Source organism: Ailuropoda melanoleuca, chromosome 11 (genome assembly GCF_002007445.2).
Source record: "Ailuropoda melanoleuca isolate Jingjing chromosome 11, ASM200744v2, whole genome shotgun sequence".
In the NCBI taxonomy this organism is placed as follows: Eukaryota; Metazoa; Chordata; class Mammalia; order Carnivora; family Ursidae; genus Ailuropoda; species Ailuropoda melanoleuca.
Genome location: NC_048228.1, coordinates 30337862 through 30356670, shown reverse-complemented (window position 1 = coordinate 30356670; position 18809 = coordinate 30337862). Strand labels below are relative to the sequence as shown.

The window sequence follows — 18809 nt, the reverse complement described above, 5'->3', positions numbered from 1 at the left end:
CTTCCCCTTTACTTTGGGCTATTAATTCCTGCCTTATTCACTCCTCAACAGTTTTAATTACTTTAAATCTTAATCTGCCTTTTTCGTTGCATCCAGTTGGAGGGTTGAACCAAAAAATATATTTTGCTGTTCCCTAAAACAGGAAATCTTGTTATATAATAAACATTAACAAAAGAATGCTTCAGTATGCAATACAGCTTTATTTTCGTTAAATGTCAATAGTTCAGTGTTGTTCCATCAATTCCAATCATCACAGTCCCCGGTTATTGACATATTTGGCTACTGGCTTCTGCGTGTATTAAATATCACTCACTTATGAAGGTTAAAAGCCTCTCTGGAATAAGCACACAGATCTAAGTCTTCTATAATTCTTCTTGGACTTAAAGCTCTTATAATCTTTTTTATTTTTAAACTGTACAGTATATTTACCTCCCAGTCAAGGGAAGTAATTTAGCTGACCTCTCTAATTCTCCAGCTCTCAGCTGCCAGTCAGCAGAGCAAGGAAGCAGCATGTGATGTCTTCACAGACATCGCATGGAATCTCTGGACTGTCTTCTTCCTGTCATAAATCTTCCTAACTTAACAGAAAAATCTCATGTGTTATAAGTTGGTTGTTATCCGGAGGAGCAAGATAATAAAGGTTACACACTATTCAAAAATTATTATCTTGGTGTTTGACCAAGGGTTTAAGATGGCTTCACAAAAAGTAAATACTATCTCACTATGGGTTCTGTCTCCAAATGCAAATATTTGATAATTAGATTTTTAAGGGAAGATTAAAACTAACCCCTCTTTACTTCCATGTCTGTCTCTTATTTATCTACAATATTCCTCATTCATTTTATATTCAACTAAATGTAAGTGGACGCGAGTGCATATTGATGATATTATGCCTTTGACTTAGGAAGAAGTTAAGGTAAAAAAGCCGCCGTCACCTCCAAAACCATGCTCTACTGCTGACTCTTGTTCTTCAGAGGTGATGAGTGCCAAGACCGACGTCAAAGAGAACACTGTTTGCATACCAAACTATCTGGATCAGGAAATCAAAGTAAGAGGCAGGTTTACTAAATCTGTAACTTGGGAACAGCATGAACACACAAAAAATCACATTACTAACATCCTTAAGACTCTTTAGTGGTTCCCCTTTAACAACTGAATTGATTTAAAGCCACTTAGACTGAAATGCAAGGCCTACTTCTTTTTTTTTTTAATAATATGTTTTATTATATTATGTTAGTCACCATACAGTGCATCCCTGGTTTCTGATGTAAAGTTCGATGATTCATTACTTGCGTATAACACCCAGTGCACCATGCAATACGTGCCCTCCTTACTACCCATCACCAGCCTATCCCATTCCCCCACCCCCTCCCTTCTGAAGCCCTCAGTTTGTTTACCAGAATCCATAGTCTCTCATGGTTCATTCCCCTTTCTGTTTACCCCCCCTTCATTCTTCCCTTTCTTCTCCTGATCTTCCTACTACTTATGTTCCATAAATGAGTGAAACCATATGACAATTGTCTTTCTCTGCTTGACTTATTTCACTTAGCATTATCTCCTCCAGTCCCATCCATGTTGCAGCAAATGTTGAGAACTTGTTCTTTTTGATGGCTGAGTAATATTCCATTGTATATATGGACCACATCCAGTCACTGTTACAGAAACACAACCTTCAGTTTAGACATAATGAAGACCTTGGCATTTGCTGAACAAACTCGGCTCTTTCTTCCCGTGTTTTTCTTTGTCATCCGCCTGATGCTTGAGAGGCACTACTACTTGCTGGTGCCTGTATATTTCCTTCACATACTTTAAGTCAGCGATTCCTCCAATCAACATTCATCTCTGCCTCTTATCTGTGGAAACCTTTCCTCAAACCTACTCTGCCTGGGGTTATAAACTTAGTTGTATTTATATTTATAGTAATGTGTCATATCAGACTACTGGAAGGTTCTCTCCAGCCACAGTTATTTCTGAGAATGACATATAACAAAGAACGAATCAATCGGCTGATGATTGTTTTCCTCCTTTGTTTTCCTTCTTTAGACCCTTTTGGTAACCTCCACATTGCCTCACTGTAAGACCCACTGCAATGAATTAAGGCTGAAAGCATTGTAATGATGACTTCACTAACAGTTGTAAATGAGTTATCTGTCGTAGCAGTTACAAATAGCAGAGCAGATTCTGAGGGTTGTTATTGAATAGTCCTGAAAAGGAACTATTTTAAAAGTAAAGTGTAACAGTGGCATGGGGTATAATTATGCTGATGATTAAAACTGGGAAAGAAAATAAAAGGGATGGAGAAGAGGGGAGAGTATCTGCAGACAAGAGCTGTGGTTATACATGATTTCCAGATGCTTCTGGTGAAAGATTCCCGATTATATAGAGTCTTCAGAACCACTGTCCGTGTTACCCGCTACACTCTGGCACCACTGGTTCTCTATAATTTGCTCATTCCCACCTTTAGGAACTTTTCCTACTAAGAAATCTCTTCTCCTTGATCCTCTCAGTGGTCACCTTCTTCTCATTAAGGTCTCAGTAAACATTTCTCTCGGAAATACTTACCCTGATCGCCCAATCTAAAGTAGCTACCTACTTACTCTCTATCCTACTACCCTTTGCTGTCTTTTACATAGCGCATGCCCTATCTGATGTGTTTGTATTCATTTGTTTCAGTAGTGTCTCTGCCTCTCCCCCCACTCACACTAAAATTTAAGTCTTATAGGATCTCAGACTCCTCTGTCTTGGTTCCTGCTTTATCTTTCACGCCTAAATATCTGCTAGGCATCGAGTAATTATTAAAAAATTAAAAAGAGGGGCGCCTGGTGGCACAGCGGTTAAGCGTCTGCCTTCGGCTCAGGGCGTAATCCCGGCGTTGTGGGATCGAGCCCCACATCAGGCTCTTCTGCTATGAGCCTGCTTCTTCCTCTCCCACTCCCCCTGCTTTTGTTCCCTCTCTCGCTGACTGTCTCTCTCTCTGTTGAATAAATAAATAAAATCTTTAAAAAAAATTAAAAAGAAAAGTTTTACCGAGATCAAAGTGGAACTGTAGAAAATCAGCTGGCATGGGCCCTCTCTATTATATGTCATCTGATATGCTCTCATCTGATATATGCAACCGAACCATAAACTGACTGCAGTTTTAGTCAGGCTGCCTTACTTCCTCAGGCACATCAGTGAGAGACCAGCAGCAGGATGCTATAGAACCGGACTTTGGGGCATCAGTTAAAGGGCCCTCCTCCCAAAACCATCTCCTACCTCACAGATATTGACTTAACTGGACATTAATGCAAATTCCGCTAAAATGCAAACTCTTTGAAGGAAGAGATCCTTTCTATCTTGTTCACAACCGATTCGTCAGCACTCATCACTTTGCTTGAAAACTATTAATTGGCACATACACAGCATGGAATTTTATCAAATAGTTGGTGGCTATTTGGAAATAAATGAAAAAGAGGGGGTAAAGTGAGAAAATAGGTCTTACCAAAAATTTTTTGGCTTGTATAAATGAATCCTAGAAATAGATATCATTTTAGTGGTATTCCAACCTTACATACCTTCTACAAAAAAATCTGAACTATCTTCCAATTTCCTACTATCAAGGCTGGTAACTCTGAGTGGCTATGAAGGCAAGATATGTTTGTGCAGGGGTGTGTATGAAAGACTATACGGTTTCACAATGACTACTTTAAAGGAAAAGAAAAACAAAATTCTGTGTCTCTTAGTATCTCGTCTTTAGACTTCTCAAAAATCTTGAGAAATAATAGTCTCTTTACCATTGACATGAAAAGTTTGCCAAACACCTTCATTTATTTTGTAAATATCTAATATCGATGACAAAATACTAGAGTTTGGGAATACAGTTCATTCTTTCATTCACACTGCTTATGAGAGGGATCGTACAGACATTGTAAGAACATTTAGGAGGAGATTTTGGAGCTGAGTGATTCTTCAAGGGGAAAGAAACCTAAAAAATATTTAAGATACAATTAAAAGATGAAAAGAAATATGGAAGAGATCCTTCCCACACAAGAGACCTTCATATCTAAAGGCTAAGAGGCGAGAGAACTGTTTATTCAAGGAACTAAAAACAATATGGCAGACTCGGAGAGCGCAGGGAGAAGGCTGCAGGGGATGAGGCTGGCAAAGCTCTTCAGAGACCAGAAATAAAGGACGTTCAAGCTGTATTGAAGTGTTCAAATTCAGCTGAAGTGCTGTGGGAAGCTAGTGGAGAATTTTAAACACTGAGTTATACTGAAATTACTTTGTAAGTGTAAGGATTACATGGTCAGATTTGTACTTCAGAAAAATCACTCTAGATACAATATGCAGAATTAATTTGGAAGGTGGAGGCAAAATTGCAGGGAAGGTACTCTGCTTCCAAATGGTGGATTAGGTCCGAGACTTAGCTTCCTGCTGTAAATAACTATATCACTGGGAAAAACACATGAAGAGACTGTTTTCAGGCATTAGGCAACAGACAGTATAGATTTATGACAGTTGAGAGAAGGGAAACAATTGGGATGATTTCCACATTCAACCTAGATTTCAGCCTGGGGTACATTCCTAATCACAGCACAGAGAAGTGGAGCCCAAACAGAGAGTAACATCTCCCCTAGGTAGAGAAAACAGAGCTCAGAGTTTGGGGATTCTGAGGTGGCTGGAATTTACAAAGAAGAGGAATCTGCAGAGAGAATGAGCTCCAGAAATCTGTAAAGGGTTCCATGAGTCTTCAGTTCAGCATAAATTGCACAATGCACAGGATGAAATTCTGAGACCTGGCAGAAGAAAGCTAATGGGAGGTAACCCGTCGCTTAGAGATGCTGACGTTCTGACGTGCCAGAGCGGAGAGACCTTGCTGAACACACCAGGAATTCAACTGAAACCCCAGAAAGAGAATAGGATACTCTAGCCCTACAGGAGGTCTATAATCTCAAATCCTAAAATCAAGCTTCAGCAGATCAAATTCGCCTGCCAATATATTAAGTACCTTCCAGAAAAAAACTCAATGAAAAGAATGCAGGAGATTTCCTTAAAGGAAATATTCTACTTCCTCTCACTAAAGGGATAATTATAGTCTCTCGAAGTTGATCACTGAATGATCCTAAGTTAGAAGAAGCTGGAAGCAATGTGTAATCACCATATTGATGAAAAACCATTAGAGGCAGAGTAGCCAAGGGAATCTTTTTAAAAAAAGAAAAAATTTCAGGCAGACTAGGGAAAAGCATGTTGCGGAGCAGCTCAAGCCAGAATTGATGATAGTTTAGACTGGGTCAGGGCTGGGGGGATAAAAAGGAATGGAGAGATTTGAGAAATATTTAGAAGAAAGAATTTTCTGAACGTGTTGTCTAGCAACATATTGTAGATGCAAGGGAGTTGTCCAAGGTAGAGAAAGATGGGTTTAGTTTTAGATAATCTGGATTCAAAGTACCTATCGTGTATCTGAGTGGATACATTTGGTAGGCAGATGGATATAAAGGACTGAATTTCAGATACGTCTAAATTCTAAGAAGAGACACAATTTAGGATCAAACTGGCAACATCATTACTTGTGATTAACGTTTTGTACTTTAATATTTATTATAGTCCAGTTTTATTACAGTTATTTCATATTTTTATCTCCTCTGTCATCCACACTTCAGCCCTTAGCTCCAGATAAAAAAGTCAAGGATGGATTGACAAAAGGGAATTATATTTCCCACCCATTGGCCCAACCACTGTGTTCAGGGAACTGAGGGAAAACGACTCCAGCTAGATTCACGCACTGTAGACAGGGACAGTTCTGTGACTGGAAAATCTCAGTTAAAACCCCTGGTACTGCGGGGAAAGATCCATTCCCCCAAAAGAAGAAAAGCCAATCTCTCCTCCAGAAAATGGGGGTACTGAGCAGACAAAAGAAGAGAAATATTGTATCGCCTACCCCAAATTGTTACTGGTATTGGAGATGTTTTGTTTTAAGATTCCACTGTACACTATTTGAAATCTGGTTCCCAGGCTAAAATCCCAGTTGACTTAATTGAGCTTCACGCTCAGAGTGACATTTGGGAAGATGAGATTGTGGAGGAAGTAAAGAAAATCTTATTATATAGCCCTTGTGCCGTGTATTTCTCGCTGTGTGACTCTAATACTCTCCGTTAGATTCTGGCGAAGCTCTGTAACATTTTACGCACTGATTCTCTGGCAGAAGTTCTACAGTGGCTGCTTCATGCAAGCTCAAAAGGTGAGATTAAAATAAGCATTTGCAAACACAGAGCTCCGTGTATCGTCAGAAAGTAGGGATGTGCCAATATCTGAAGTTTTCTACCTTGGCTTTGCAAACATACTGTTGCAATATAACTTCCCTAGTGATTCAGTATCCGAGTCCCTGCAGTCCTCTGGGATTGACTGCATGCAACTGGTCATTCGATGACCCCAAATTCGGCACGCCCTAATTTAAACTTCTTGGGGTTTGCTATGAAGCACTGTGTCCAGGGCTGGTTTGTGCTGCTTCTCCAGGTGCACACACCCAGGGGTCTCCCTGAGCATATTTTCTGGCCTGCTGTGAACTCTGAGCACAGAGCCTGTTTCCCTTCTCCGGTACGGATGGCCGTAGCACAGCCTTCCAAGTTCTAGGTTCTAACAGCCTTGCCAGTTTCCCCACCAAAGCCATCAATTCAGTCCTCTCCCAGCCTCCTTTGGGGCCTTTGGGGTCTGTTCCATGAAAGCATATGCCGGTCCCAGGTGGGACAACCATAAGTAGCATAGAGTGTCTGTCCTGAAACCTTGCTGGTCATCAGACTGACACAGGCAGAACTTTGGAGGTGGGTGGAGCCCGAGGATTTGTATTTCTAACAAGTTCCCAGATGATGCTGATAATGCTGGTCTGGGGGCCACTCTTTGAGAATCTGCACTAATAAAGGTTGGGAAATATCATTGTGTTAGGGATAGACTAATATTTTTGAATAGGGAGCACTTTGGAAATTGTCTTTTATCCAGGAATTCTAGACTACTTGGCAAGCAATTAAGAAGTATTTGGGGGTAGGAGTCTTTAGTTCTTATCTTTTTTTTTTTCCTTTTTAAGGATGTAACTTTAAAAAACATGCACAAATAATATGGGCTTATTGTTGGGGGGAAAACCCCAGCTGAACCAGAAAAAATACAAGAAAAGAAGAACAATAATCAATCAAATCATCACAGACATCATTTCAGTCATTATGACTTCTGTACCTATCTTTAGAGATGTGCTCGTAACTATTACTTATTAGTCTGTATTTTAATGAGATCATATTGTACTTATTATTTTGAATAGGTATGTTTTCTTTTTTTATTTGGCAGCAGCCTGAAAGGCTGGGTTTCGTACTCAATATTTAAAAGTTATTCCACTGTATTCCATTGCTCTATATTATGACAGGTCCACAGTAATCAGGGTGATATGAACCAACTTCTCCACAGAAACCTTGACTCACAGATAAATGCCTACCCAGAAAATGTATTACCAGCTTTTCACACTAAAGTGCTGGATAAAAGAATGAATCCCGTCTTTCTAGCCAACATGATAATTATAACCTTCATGCCTACCCCCTTTTTCTTAAAAGCAGAAAAAGAGTGGGTCTCAGCTTTGATTCATGCTGAACTGGCTGAAATAAACTTGTTGGCCCAACGAGGAAGCATCACGTCAAATCTAGCAGCAGAGACTAGAAAGCCACCCAAAGTTAAATCGCCCCCAAATTCACCTGGACAATTGAAAGTGCTGACCAGAACGAGGCAAGGACATCAACCAACCAGGTAATTCGATATAATGGCTCCCTACAGGGTATGTAGTACAGAAAGACTTAATTTGCTTTTTGTTATCTTTCAAAACACTAAGCATGCGGATGTTTTCCGTCTCTTCCTTATTCAGTAAATGACCACAGTGTGTATTTGTTTTCTTTCATTTTCATAAATGTAATATGAGAATCATTCTAAATCCAATTGTAGCCATCCAGACATCTAAGAAAATGTAGTTTTTTTCATTTGTTCTAAAAATGGAAGCAATAAAGGAAACTGAAATTGTATTATTGTTTTATATTTTGTTAAATGAATATCACACAAGTATCACTTTTTTTGTGTAGAACAATGCTAGATTAAAATAAATTGCTTCACTTAATTTTCTCTGGCACACTCCTGGACACCGCTAGACTGAAAAATAACTATTACAGGAATTGGAAATTATTTTAATATAAATTTTTCTTAAACCTTATTATTTCAATGACAGAAGAAAATACACATTTATGTATAATATGGTGAAAGAATGTGATAAGACATTAAGTAGGGAGAAAAAATCGTGTTGCTTTAAAATAAAAAGTTGGCTAAAAAGCTTAAATCAAGAGAAAATAAATATTCAAGACCCAAGTCACTTTAAAAATCATCGAGACAGAGAATTTTGTATTGCAATTTGTCTCCACCTTAAAGTTTCCATAAAATTAGAGACTGGGAAGTAGGGTCAGTCTTTCTACATTAGTGAATAATGTATGATATTGTTTAGATGTTTACTCAAAATCAGAAGAATTTTTCTTTGGAAAGTACACTTAATGCTGTCTGCATTGAAAAACAAAGAATTGGGATAGAATATTTAAGATATATATGTACTTAGCTTATCGATGATAGTGCAGTCTATAGAAAATACTTGTTTGTATCTTTGAATTTCATTTTCTCTTTCTCCAATTATTTAGAGTGTCAAGTCAAGGATCTGAAGGAAGTAAGGAAGTGCCAAAAGGTTAAGTACAGTTTGTGATAATTACTGAGTTGGTATAGGGAAACCAGTAAGTATTGAACTCTTTAGGGACACAGAAAAGGATCTATGGTTTTATAGTCAGTAAAATTCAACGACGATTTCTAGTTACTTTTAAGGGAGAGTGTCCACTGAATTTCTCATTGAGATAAATTTGACATAAACTTAACTTTGTTTGAAAGGCAAAGTGCCTCATCAGAGACAGACAGATACTCTTTGAGAAGTAAGATAGCGGGATAGCGGGAAACATAGGTTTAGTCTTGCCAATCCAGTGACAGGAGAAGCCCTGCACGGACCTAACAAAAGCACAATGATCTCACAGTTTGGTTCTTCGTGGCTTAACTGTCAAGCTAAGTTATTTTAACTAGAAACCAAGTTGATCAGAGAAAACAGTAACATGGCAATCGGCCACGAGCAGATGCTCCATGAGACAGCTGAAGTACGAGAGAGGACAGTGTTGTGTCCTCACCAGAAGCCCAACCACACCCTACAATCTGGACCAGGAAAAATAAAGAATTGTAGCTTGTCCTACTTTGGTCCAGAATAGGCCAACTGAAATGTCCTTGGCATTTGGCAGCGCCTAACCTTAAAACAAGTGTAACAACAATGACCACAGAGCAACAACTCGGAAGTATGTCTATAAGCCTCAAACAAAAGTCTGTCCTGTCGTTTCTCCAAGTTTCTCTTATACCAGGAATCATATGGTAATCGGAGTTCTTTGAGGTCACTCTAAACCCCAGCAGCTTTTGTTGGGGTTAACCAAACCCCAAAGAGTCTATATGTGCTAACAGGCAACAAGAAAGATGGTTTAGAAGTTAGAAAATACTCCCTTACTCTGACACACCAAGATAGTCTATTGTGTCTGACTTCTACCAAACTCCTCACCCTACAACTACAAAATCACAACAGGGATGGTTTCTGCTATTCAACTTTGTGTCTTACCTGTTGGCCTCTGTCTGGATATTTGAAGAAGTTTTGTATAAGAAACCTCAATCATACTTCTTCATTTCCAGTGGTGACAGCACCTCTCCAAATTCTTATTCCTGCTTGAGTCTGACCATATAGGTTTTGGGGAGATCTTATAAGTATAATGAACTTGTTCTAATCTGTTTGTCAATTTTCTTTTTTGTCTATCGGGACCATAAATCCTTTTCCTTTCTTTCATTGGTCCCATCCTTGCCTATCATCTTTACGATCACCAGTTCCAATTAATTCCTTTCAAAATAATGTTTGATTTTAAGAGGATAGAACATATCCTGCATGTTATGGAACAAATAACTCATTAAAAATGAGCAGGTGGTAAGAAAGATAAGAATAGATTCTTTTATGAATTGGGGGTATATTTAATTCACCTAAACTTCATATAGTTTGGGGTTTTTTGTGTGTGTGTGTCATTTGGTACTAAAACATGGCAGAAACTATATTCGATGTCTCAATTTTGGTCTTATTTAGTTTTTCTTTTTTCTATTTCAGAGGCTGAGCACAAGCCCCCATTGTTTATAAGAAGAAATAATTTGAAAATGCCCATTGCAGAATATTTCAGCAAACCAAAATCTCCTCCCAGGCCTAAAATTCAGGAAAGCATATCAACAAAACCAATGTCTGCAAGGATTATGCAACAAGGAGGCAATCTCTCTCCCCAGAGAGCATTTTATCCTTGAACATTCCAAAGGTAGAAATTCTAGACTGAGCTATTTCCTTCACAAACATGAGCTTCACTCCATAACAGTATCAAATTATTTTTAAAAAGTATTTTGGTATGAGAGAATCTGTATCGGGTGGCACATGTAAATCTCAGAGCACTTGTATATAGTGTACTAAATAAATAATAATGGAGACAGTATTTCTATTTGTAGTTAATTTAGCACCATGTGTAAAAGAAGTATATTATTTACATACTCCATTTCTAGTCTTGCACTGATTGCATTTGTACATAAGCATAGGGTCCTGATACTAGAAAAACCGTCCATAACAGAATTAGGCAGCTGCAGTTTGACACATGCCCCAAACTCTTGGTACAGAAAAACAAAACCAAACACAGAATTTTAACATCTGAGCTGATTTTTACAATCTACAGTGTTTCAGTGCTGTTGGTTGGATTCTGAATGGATTCTATGGTGATAATGGAAAAATACTGGCCTCCTCCCCAAAACAGGTATAAACATTATCACTAATTTATGAGCCAGAAAAGAACTAGTTTCTACTCTTTGCTAATTGTGAATGATATTAATTTCCTAATATTTAGCTTTTTTGTATTTTTAAAATAAACCACTCTTAGGCCATGGCTGTTATTCTTTCAGTATTGCTGGATTCATCTACCAATTAGCCAATCTTTTAGAATGTGTGCCACGATGTTCAAGAGATACTATAAATTTTGTGTATGTGTGCATGGGTGTGTGCAGCCCCTTTTTTCTTTTTTTAGAGCAGGAGTTCGGGGAGAGGCAGAGGGAGAGAGAGTGTTTAAGCAGACTCCCTGCTGAGCATGGAGCCTGACGTGGGCCTCGATTTATGACCCTGAGATCATGACATGAGTCAAAATCAAGAGTTGGACGCTTGCCCGACTATGCCACCCAGGCGCCCCGTATCTGTGCAATTTTAATGACAAATTTATATCATACTTCATTGTGTGTCAGGAATCATTCTACACACTGCAGATATTGTAATTTTTAATTTTCACAATAACTATTTGAGAGAGCTACTATTGCTATTCTCTCTTCTTTTAATAAGAAAACCGAGGTGCCGAGAGTTGTATTCATTGGGATAGGATCCACAGTTGTAATAAATGTCATCTTTCAAATACAGTAGTGTATTATTTCTCACATAAGAGTTCAAAGTGTGTATTTTGACGTACAACGATCCATTAGTTGCATATAATACCCTGTGCTCATCCCACCACCGGGTTAAAACTAATGATGTACCATATGTTGGCTAACTGAACATAATAATAAAAAATAAATAAAATAAACTCAACAAAGTGTGTGTTCTTAGTCCGCAGGTGATTTTGCTTAACTTGGTGATTCAGGGGCCCAGGATCCTTCCATCCTGTGACTTAACATCACCCAAGGTTTCACTGTCAATTGCATCCTGCTGGCAAAAGAGGGAGAGGGAAGTGGAAGAAAGTCTTGATTTCCTTTGGCTGCTGTAATAAATTACCACAAACTTAGTGGCTTAAATCAACACAAATTTAACCTCTTACATATCTGGGGCACAGGGGTCCAAAATGGGTCTCAGTAGGGCTAAAATCAAGGTGTTGACAGGGCTATATTCCTTTTAGAGGCTTTAAGTGAGAATCTGTTTCTTTGGTTTTTGCAACTTCCAGAAGTTACCCACACTCCTTGACTCATGGCTCCCTTCTATCTTTAGAGCGAGCAATGGCGAGTTGAGTCTTTCTCACAGCACATCCCTCGGACACTGACCCTTCTGCCCCCTTCTTCGACTGTTAAGGATGCTGTGATTGCACTGGACCTGCCTGGTATTCAGCTTATCCAAGATAATCTTAAGGTCAAATGATTAGCAATTTGATTTCCCCTTACTGTGTAACCTCACAGGTTCCAGGGATTACTTAGGATCTTGACGGGCCATTATTCTCCCTTCCACAAGGAGGGTACATCCGCTTAAAATCTTGGCCTTGAAATGGCAAACATCACTTCTGGTCGCATACCATGGTTGGAAAATGGTCTAGCTGAAAGGGGGCTGATAAAATTAAGTAGGAATCATATTCCAGTTACAACTATATTCTGTGAAAAGGAAAATTGAATTTAGGTGGACAGTTAACTCTCTCTGACACAGAGGTTTAGTGGCTGACTCAAAGTGTGGCTGGAACCTACATGCTTAACCACTAGGCACTACTGATATATATCAAAACCAGGCTCACTTCATAAAATTAATGTCAAAGCTTTTTCTCTTTCTCTCTTTTTCTGCTATAGAGAGGTTATAATAGCACTGCACATTCCCTTTCCTAGAAATGTCAGTAAAATTCACCTATCAGACCATGTAGGTTTGGTGTTTTATGGGGTGGTAGACCTTTGACAGTTTCATTCCTTCTATGATAACTGGCCTGTTTATATTTTCTGTATTTTGGAGAACTGATTTTGGATATTTTCATTTTCTTTGAAAATTAAGCCTTCATCCACATTTCCAAACTTATCTTCATAGAATTGAGACAGATTCGTCATAATTCGCAATTCCTTGCTGTATGTATTCTGCAATCTCATTTTTATGTATTTGTAATTTTTTTGATTCAGCTAGCTAATGGCTTTTTACTTTTTATTATCACTTTCATAAAAATCTGTTAGATTTAGTGCTATGTTCCACAATGTTCCTATACTTTATTTCATTAATACCTCCTTCCATTCTTTATTTATTTTAGTTTCTTTACATTCATTAGTATTCTAATGTCTTGAGTTGGATGTTAGTAATATAGTTATATTCATTCATTCTCATGTGTTAGCATAAGTTTTTAAGATGACAAAACTCAATATCCTTCATGATTAAAATACTCAACAAACCAGGAATAGAAGGAAACTACTTCAACATAATAAAAGCTGTATATTAAAAGCTCACAGCTAACACCATATTCGATGGGGGGACCACTGAAAGATTTTGCTCTGTGATCAGGAACAAAGCAAGGATGCCCATTCTCACCATACTTCTAGTGAATACAATACTGGAATTTCTAGCCAGAGCAATCAGACAAGAACAAGAAATAAAAGGCAAGAGAACTGGGGAAAAAAGAAGCAAATTAAAATGATCTGTTTGCACATGACATGCTATTATTTGTAGAAAACTCTAAAGATTATATGCACACCCCCCCACATACAAACCTGTTAGAATTAACAGATTCAGCAAAGTTGATGATACAAAAATCATTTGCATTCCTAAACACTAACAATGACTGATTCAAAAAAGGAAATTAAGAAAAAAAAATCCCATTTGCTATAGCATCATAAAGGATAAAATACTTAGGAATACACTTAACCAAGGAGGTAAAATACTTTTACACTAAAAACTACAAAACACTGCTAACAGAAATCAAAGAAACAAATAAATGGAAAGACATCCTATACTTATGGATTGAAAAACAACATTGCTAAAATGTCCACACTACCTAAAAAGATCTATAATTCAATGCAATCCCTATCAAAATCCCAAAGACAATTCTTGCATAAATAGAAAAAAAAAATCCTAAAATTCATATGGAACCTCAAGGGACCCCCAAAAAACAAAAAATCTTGAAAAAGAAGAAAGTTGGAAGCCTCACACTCCCTGATTTCAAAACATACTATAAAGCAACAGTAATTAAGATAGTGTGGTACTGGCGTAAAGACAGAAATATAGGCCAAGGGAACACAACAGAGAGCTCAGAAATAAACCCTTGCATTTATGGCCAAATTATTCCCAACACGTCAGGTCACCACAATGGGGAAAGGACTGTCTTCAACAAATGGTGTTAGGAATAACTGGATTCCACATGCAAAAGCATGAAGTTACCATATGCCATATACAAAATTAACTCAAATTTGATTAAAGACATAAATGTAAGGCCTAAAACTATTAAACTCTTAGAAGAAAATACAGGGGAAAACCTTAAGAACATTGGATTGGGCAATGATTTCTTGGATATGACATCAAAAACACAAGCAACAAAATAAAAAATAGATAAATGAGACTCATTAAACTTTAAAACTTCATGTCAAAAGAAACAATATAGTGAAAAGACAACCTATGGAATGGGGAAAATATTTTTAAATTATATATTTGGTAAAGGTTTAATAACTAAAATACTTACGGAAGTTCTATAACTCAATGATAGAAGACACTGCTATTTAAAAACGGGCGAAGGACTTGAATAGACATTTCTCTAAAGAAGATATGCCAATTGCCAAGAAGCACATGAAAACATGTTCAACATCATTAATCATCAGGGAAACACAATCAAATCCATAATGAGATATCACCTCACAGACATCAAGAGAACAGAAACTAAGTGGGCAAGGATGTGGAGAAGTTGGACCCTTATGCATTGTTGGTGGAAATTTAAAATAGTACAGCCATTATGGAAAACACTAGAGACTACTCAAAAAATTAAAATAGAATTACCATATGACCGAACAATCCCACTTCAGTCTACATATGGGAAATAATTGAAAGCAGGATCTCAAAGTGGTATTTTCATACTGCGTTCATAGCATTATTCAAAATAGCCAAGAGGTGAAAGAAGATGAATGGATAAAGAAAATATGGTACATACACAGAGTGGAATATTATACAGCCTTAAAAAGGCTACACCATAGATGAATCTTGAGGACATTATGCTAAGTAAAAGGACTTTGGTCACAAAAGGACAAAATACCGTATGATTCCACCGTATGAAGTATCTAAAGTAGTCAAAATCACAAGCAAAGTAGAAAGGTGGTTACCAATGGCTGGGAGAGGGGAGGTGGGATTAGATGTTTAGTGGACATAGAATTTCAGTGCTTCGTGATAAGTTCCACAGATCTGTTGCACAACAATGTGAATATACGTAACACTATTAAACTGTACACTTACAAAATGGTTACTATGGTAGATTTAATGTTGTGTTTTATTATAATTAAAGCTATATATAAGTGGGAAATATATAAGACTTGAGTAGCATGGTTAATAAGCTTCATAAAATGAGTGTTCCCTCATTTTTAATTATCTACAAAGAGTCTGTGTAAGTTGACTTGTTTGCATTTGGTATGTCTCACAGATACGCCCATAAAACAGAATGGGGCTAGATTTTAAAACACTACACCCATTTGCTTTGAGTTAAAAAATTCTTTGGGGTTTTAAATTTTTTAAGTTATTTTGGTAATTTTAATTTATAGCTTAGTTATTTCATATAAACTTTCAAATGTATTGACAAAGTATTTTATAATATTCATGTTTCCAATATTTCCATTATTGATTTCTATAATTTTAACTTGTTAAATGCATAGGTCAATAATGCTAGTCTTTCTTCAACTTAAGCAATTTACGCTATACACTTTCCTCTAAATGTTGCTTTAGCTACATTCCCCAAGTTCCATTCCATGGTTTCAGTAAATTTAAGTATATTCTAATTTTCACTTTCTTCTATGACCAACAAGTTGTTTAGAAGAGTTTCTTTTTTTTAAATCCCCATAGAGTGTTTTTCAAACTTGTTATATTTTTAAATGATTTAATTGCATTGTGGCAGATAATGTGATCTGTAAAAATGACCCATCTTTTTATTTTCTTGAGGGTAGTTTTGAGGTGTGGCATTTGGTTAATTTTATAAATGTCCCATATGACTTGAAAAGAATGAGAATTTTAAAATTTTTGGACACTAAGTTGCAGATCTATCCATTAGAACAAATGTGTTATTTGTGCTGTTCAAATTTTATATATCCTGTCTAATTTTTCTTTGTGCTTGATTTGTTAGAAAGATGTGTAATAAAATTTTCCAACTATTAGGGTTCATGTTGTAGTTCTGTGGTCTTTGTAATTTTGTCCATTTTGATTCATACACTTTGAAGTGATGTATAAACACAGTTTAGAATTTTATAATGAAGACATGACCAACTTTATCTCTAACACTAATTTTTACAATAAGGACCATCTAACACTGAAGAAAAAAGTTCTAGGTGGTAAGGTGTTCCTCCCATTCAAAAGTTTATTTTCTAAAATACATTATCAGAGAAGCTGCCTATTTCTTAGGTTTGGGAACTTATTTTCTTTTGTGGCCGAATATGTAGATACTTTTATGAACATTAGATGGACTCTGAAAAACTACTTTCAGCCTAGAGAACGTGATATTTATATCAATTATTAATTAGAGCATTTACATCTCCCATAGATTTATCTTTTGTCCATTTGAGCTATCATGGGTTGGGAAGCATGGGTTAAAGTCTCCTTACACTAATGCATTTCTTAGTATTTCATGTAATTCCCGAAGTTTTTTCTCAATGAATTTGAATATACTATGCTACTTTGTGCATAGATATTCATACTGTCATTCTTTTTTTTTTTTTTAAAGATTTTGTTTATTTGAGAGAGAGCACGCATACACACACACACACACACAAAGGCGGAGTGGGTAGAGGGAGAGGGAGAATTAGGCTCCCTGCTGAGCAGGACCCTGGGATCATGACCTGAGCTGAAGGCAGACACTTAACCCACTGAGACACCCAGGCGCCCATAAGGATTGCTTTCTTGAACATTACAACATGCCCTTCTGTTCCTTGTTTAGTCACGATGTGTTGATCTTTACCCAATGTTAAATTGCGACTTCTTTTTCTTATATTATTAACCCACTATGACTTTCTCTATTCTTTTATTTTTAACACTGCTGAATAGCATTATGTAAGTACAGCATATATTTAGGTTTCGGGGTTTTTTTAATACAATTTGTGTGATTTTAGACATTTATACTTGCTTATAGGAGAGATTTGGTTTTGTGTGGTTATTTTATGTCAGCATTCTGTTTTCATTGCCTTTTAAAATATTTCACTACATGATCTGTGATATCCATATTTTGTTTCATGAGTGTTCATTTTGGTAATTTAGAAAGGTCATATTTTAAAAATCTTACCTAGGTCTGGGTTCCTCAGAAAGCAGAGTCTGAAACAAAGGCTTATATATTATTTATTCTTTTGGAGGGAGGGCACATAATGTCAAACAAGAATGAAGGAGGGCATGTATTGCAATGAGCACTGGGTGTTTATACATGAACAGTGAACCATGGAACACTACATCAAAAACTAGTGAAGTACTGTAGGGTGACTAACATAATTTAAAAAATGAGAAACAAGAGAAACTAGGCAAGAAATGAAGAAATGTTAATGAGAAAGTATCGTGAAGTTAGTTGCTACTTGGTTTCAAATCAATCAATTGCTCAACCCAAAGAGATAGGATAAACGGGTACCATTCCTATTTCACGAGTGAGGACACAAAGACTGACAGAAGATTATTAAGTTCCCCAGAGTCGTAACTAACAGGTGGCTGTGCCAAAATTTAAGCCTACTCTTCCTACTAACTTTGTTGTCTCTTCATTCTGATAGCCCTTCTCTCCTTCACATTTATGAAGTGCCTACTCTGTGTGGAGCTAGAAACACATAAACATCTCTATGCCAATTGAGATCAAAGTTTAATTAGCACCATAGGCCACTGCTGTCATTAATTCTGATCTCTGCCATTTTCTTCTCCCTTTTTTTCTTTTTACAACTGTTGTCTGTACATGTTCTCAGTGCTCTATGGACAATTCTTACCTTTTACCTGTATCACCTATGACCCTCTCCATCTGTAAAGTGAAATGATCTATCACTTTACTTTGTAATTGGCAGTAATTAATGGGTTTCATAATTGTTCATTCACCTTAACATTCCTTCAGAATTGCTTGCTTTTTTTCTTTTCCAATCTCAAGCATTTTCAAATGCTCCAAGACGGCAACACTGATTCTGGACAATCGATCTGCAGAATGCTCCTTCATGAATGAGCTTGATTTATTAAGACTGCAGGTTTTTGAAGATATGAAGTGAGAGAAAATTTTATTATTTCAGGAGACCTAAGTCCTTTTGATGCATTTATTTAAATACTAGATGAATTGCCTACCTTTATTATGTTCAACTACAGATGACTTCAATATTAGGGAAGTCTTAAATAAGGCTCCTCAATAAGCCAAAACAATGTTGAGAGAAAATAATACGTTAAAATAAGAAAAGAGATCTATTATTTAAAAAAGATTCTTAAATACCTCAGCAATTACTTATCTCTAATTGTAATCTTACCTTTCCTGAGGTGAAGGTTGTGTCTCCCTCTTATCATCAACAGCCTAACTAAGATATGGGCTTGTATGGATAGAATTGTGCCTACTCAAATATATGTTCAAGTCCTAATATCTTGCCTTTGGATGTGACCTTGTTTGGAAGTAGGATCTTTGCAAATGTAATCAGGTTATGATGAGGTTGTCCTGGAATATGTGGACACTAATGCAATGATTGATAAGCTTATAAGAGGGACACAGACACAAGCAAGGAAGACTTACGGCAGAAGCCATTTGATGACAAAACTGATACTGGAG

The 18809-nt window shown here is 37.0% G+C and overlaps 1 protein-coding gene across 1 annotated transcript in view; it reads left to right on the top strand.

Annotated features, from left to right (window-relative positions):
* The window catches only part of C11H4orf17 (chromosome 11 C4orf17 homolog), a 292825-nt gene extending 281126 nt beyond the window's left edge, over positions 1 to 11699 (top strand). Inside the window, exons 13-17 of the mRNA XM_034671476.1 lie at positions 905 to 1048; positions 6136 to 6217; positions 7575 to 7761; positions 8688 to 8731; positions 10220 to 11699. Coding sequence (XP_034527367.1) covers positions 905 to 1048; positions 6136 to 6217; positions 7575 to 7761; positions 8688 to 8731; positions 10220 to 10407 — 645 coding nt within the window. The 3' untranslated portion in view covers positions 10408 to 11699. The remainder of the gene's footprint in view (positions 1 to 904; positions 1049 to 6135; positions 6218 to 7574; positions 7762 to 8687; positions 8732 to 10219) is intronic.
* Positions 11700 to 18809: the final 7110 nt, after the last annotated feature.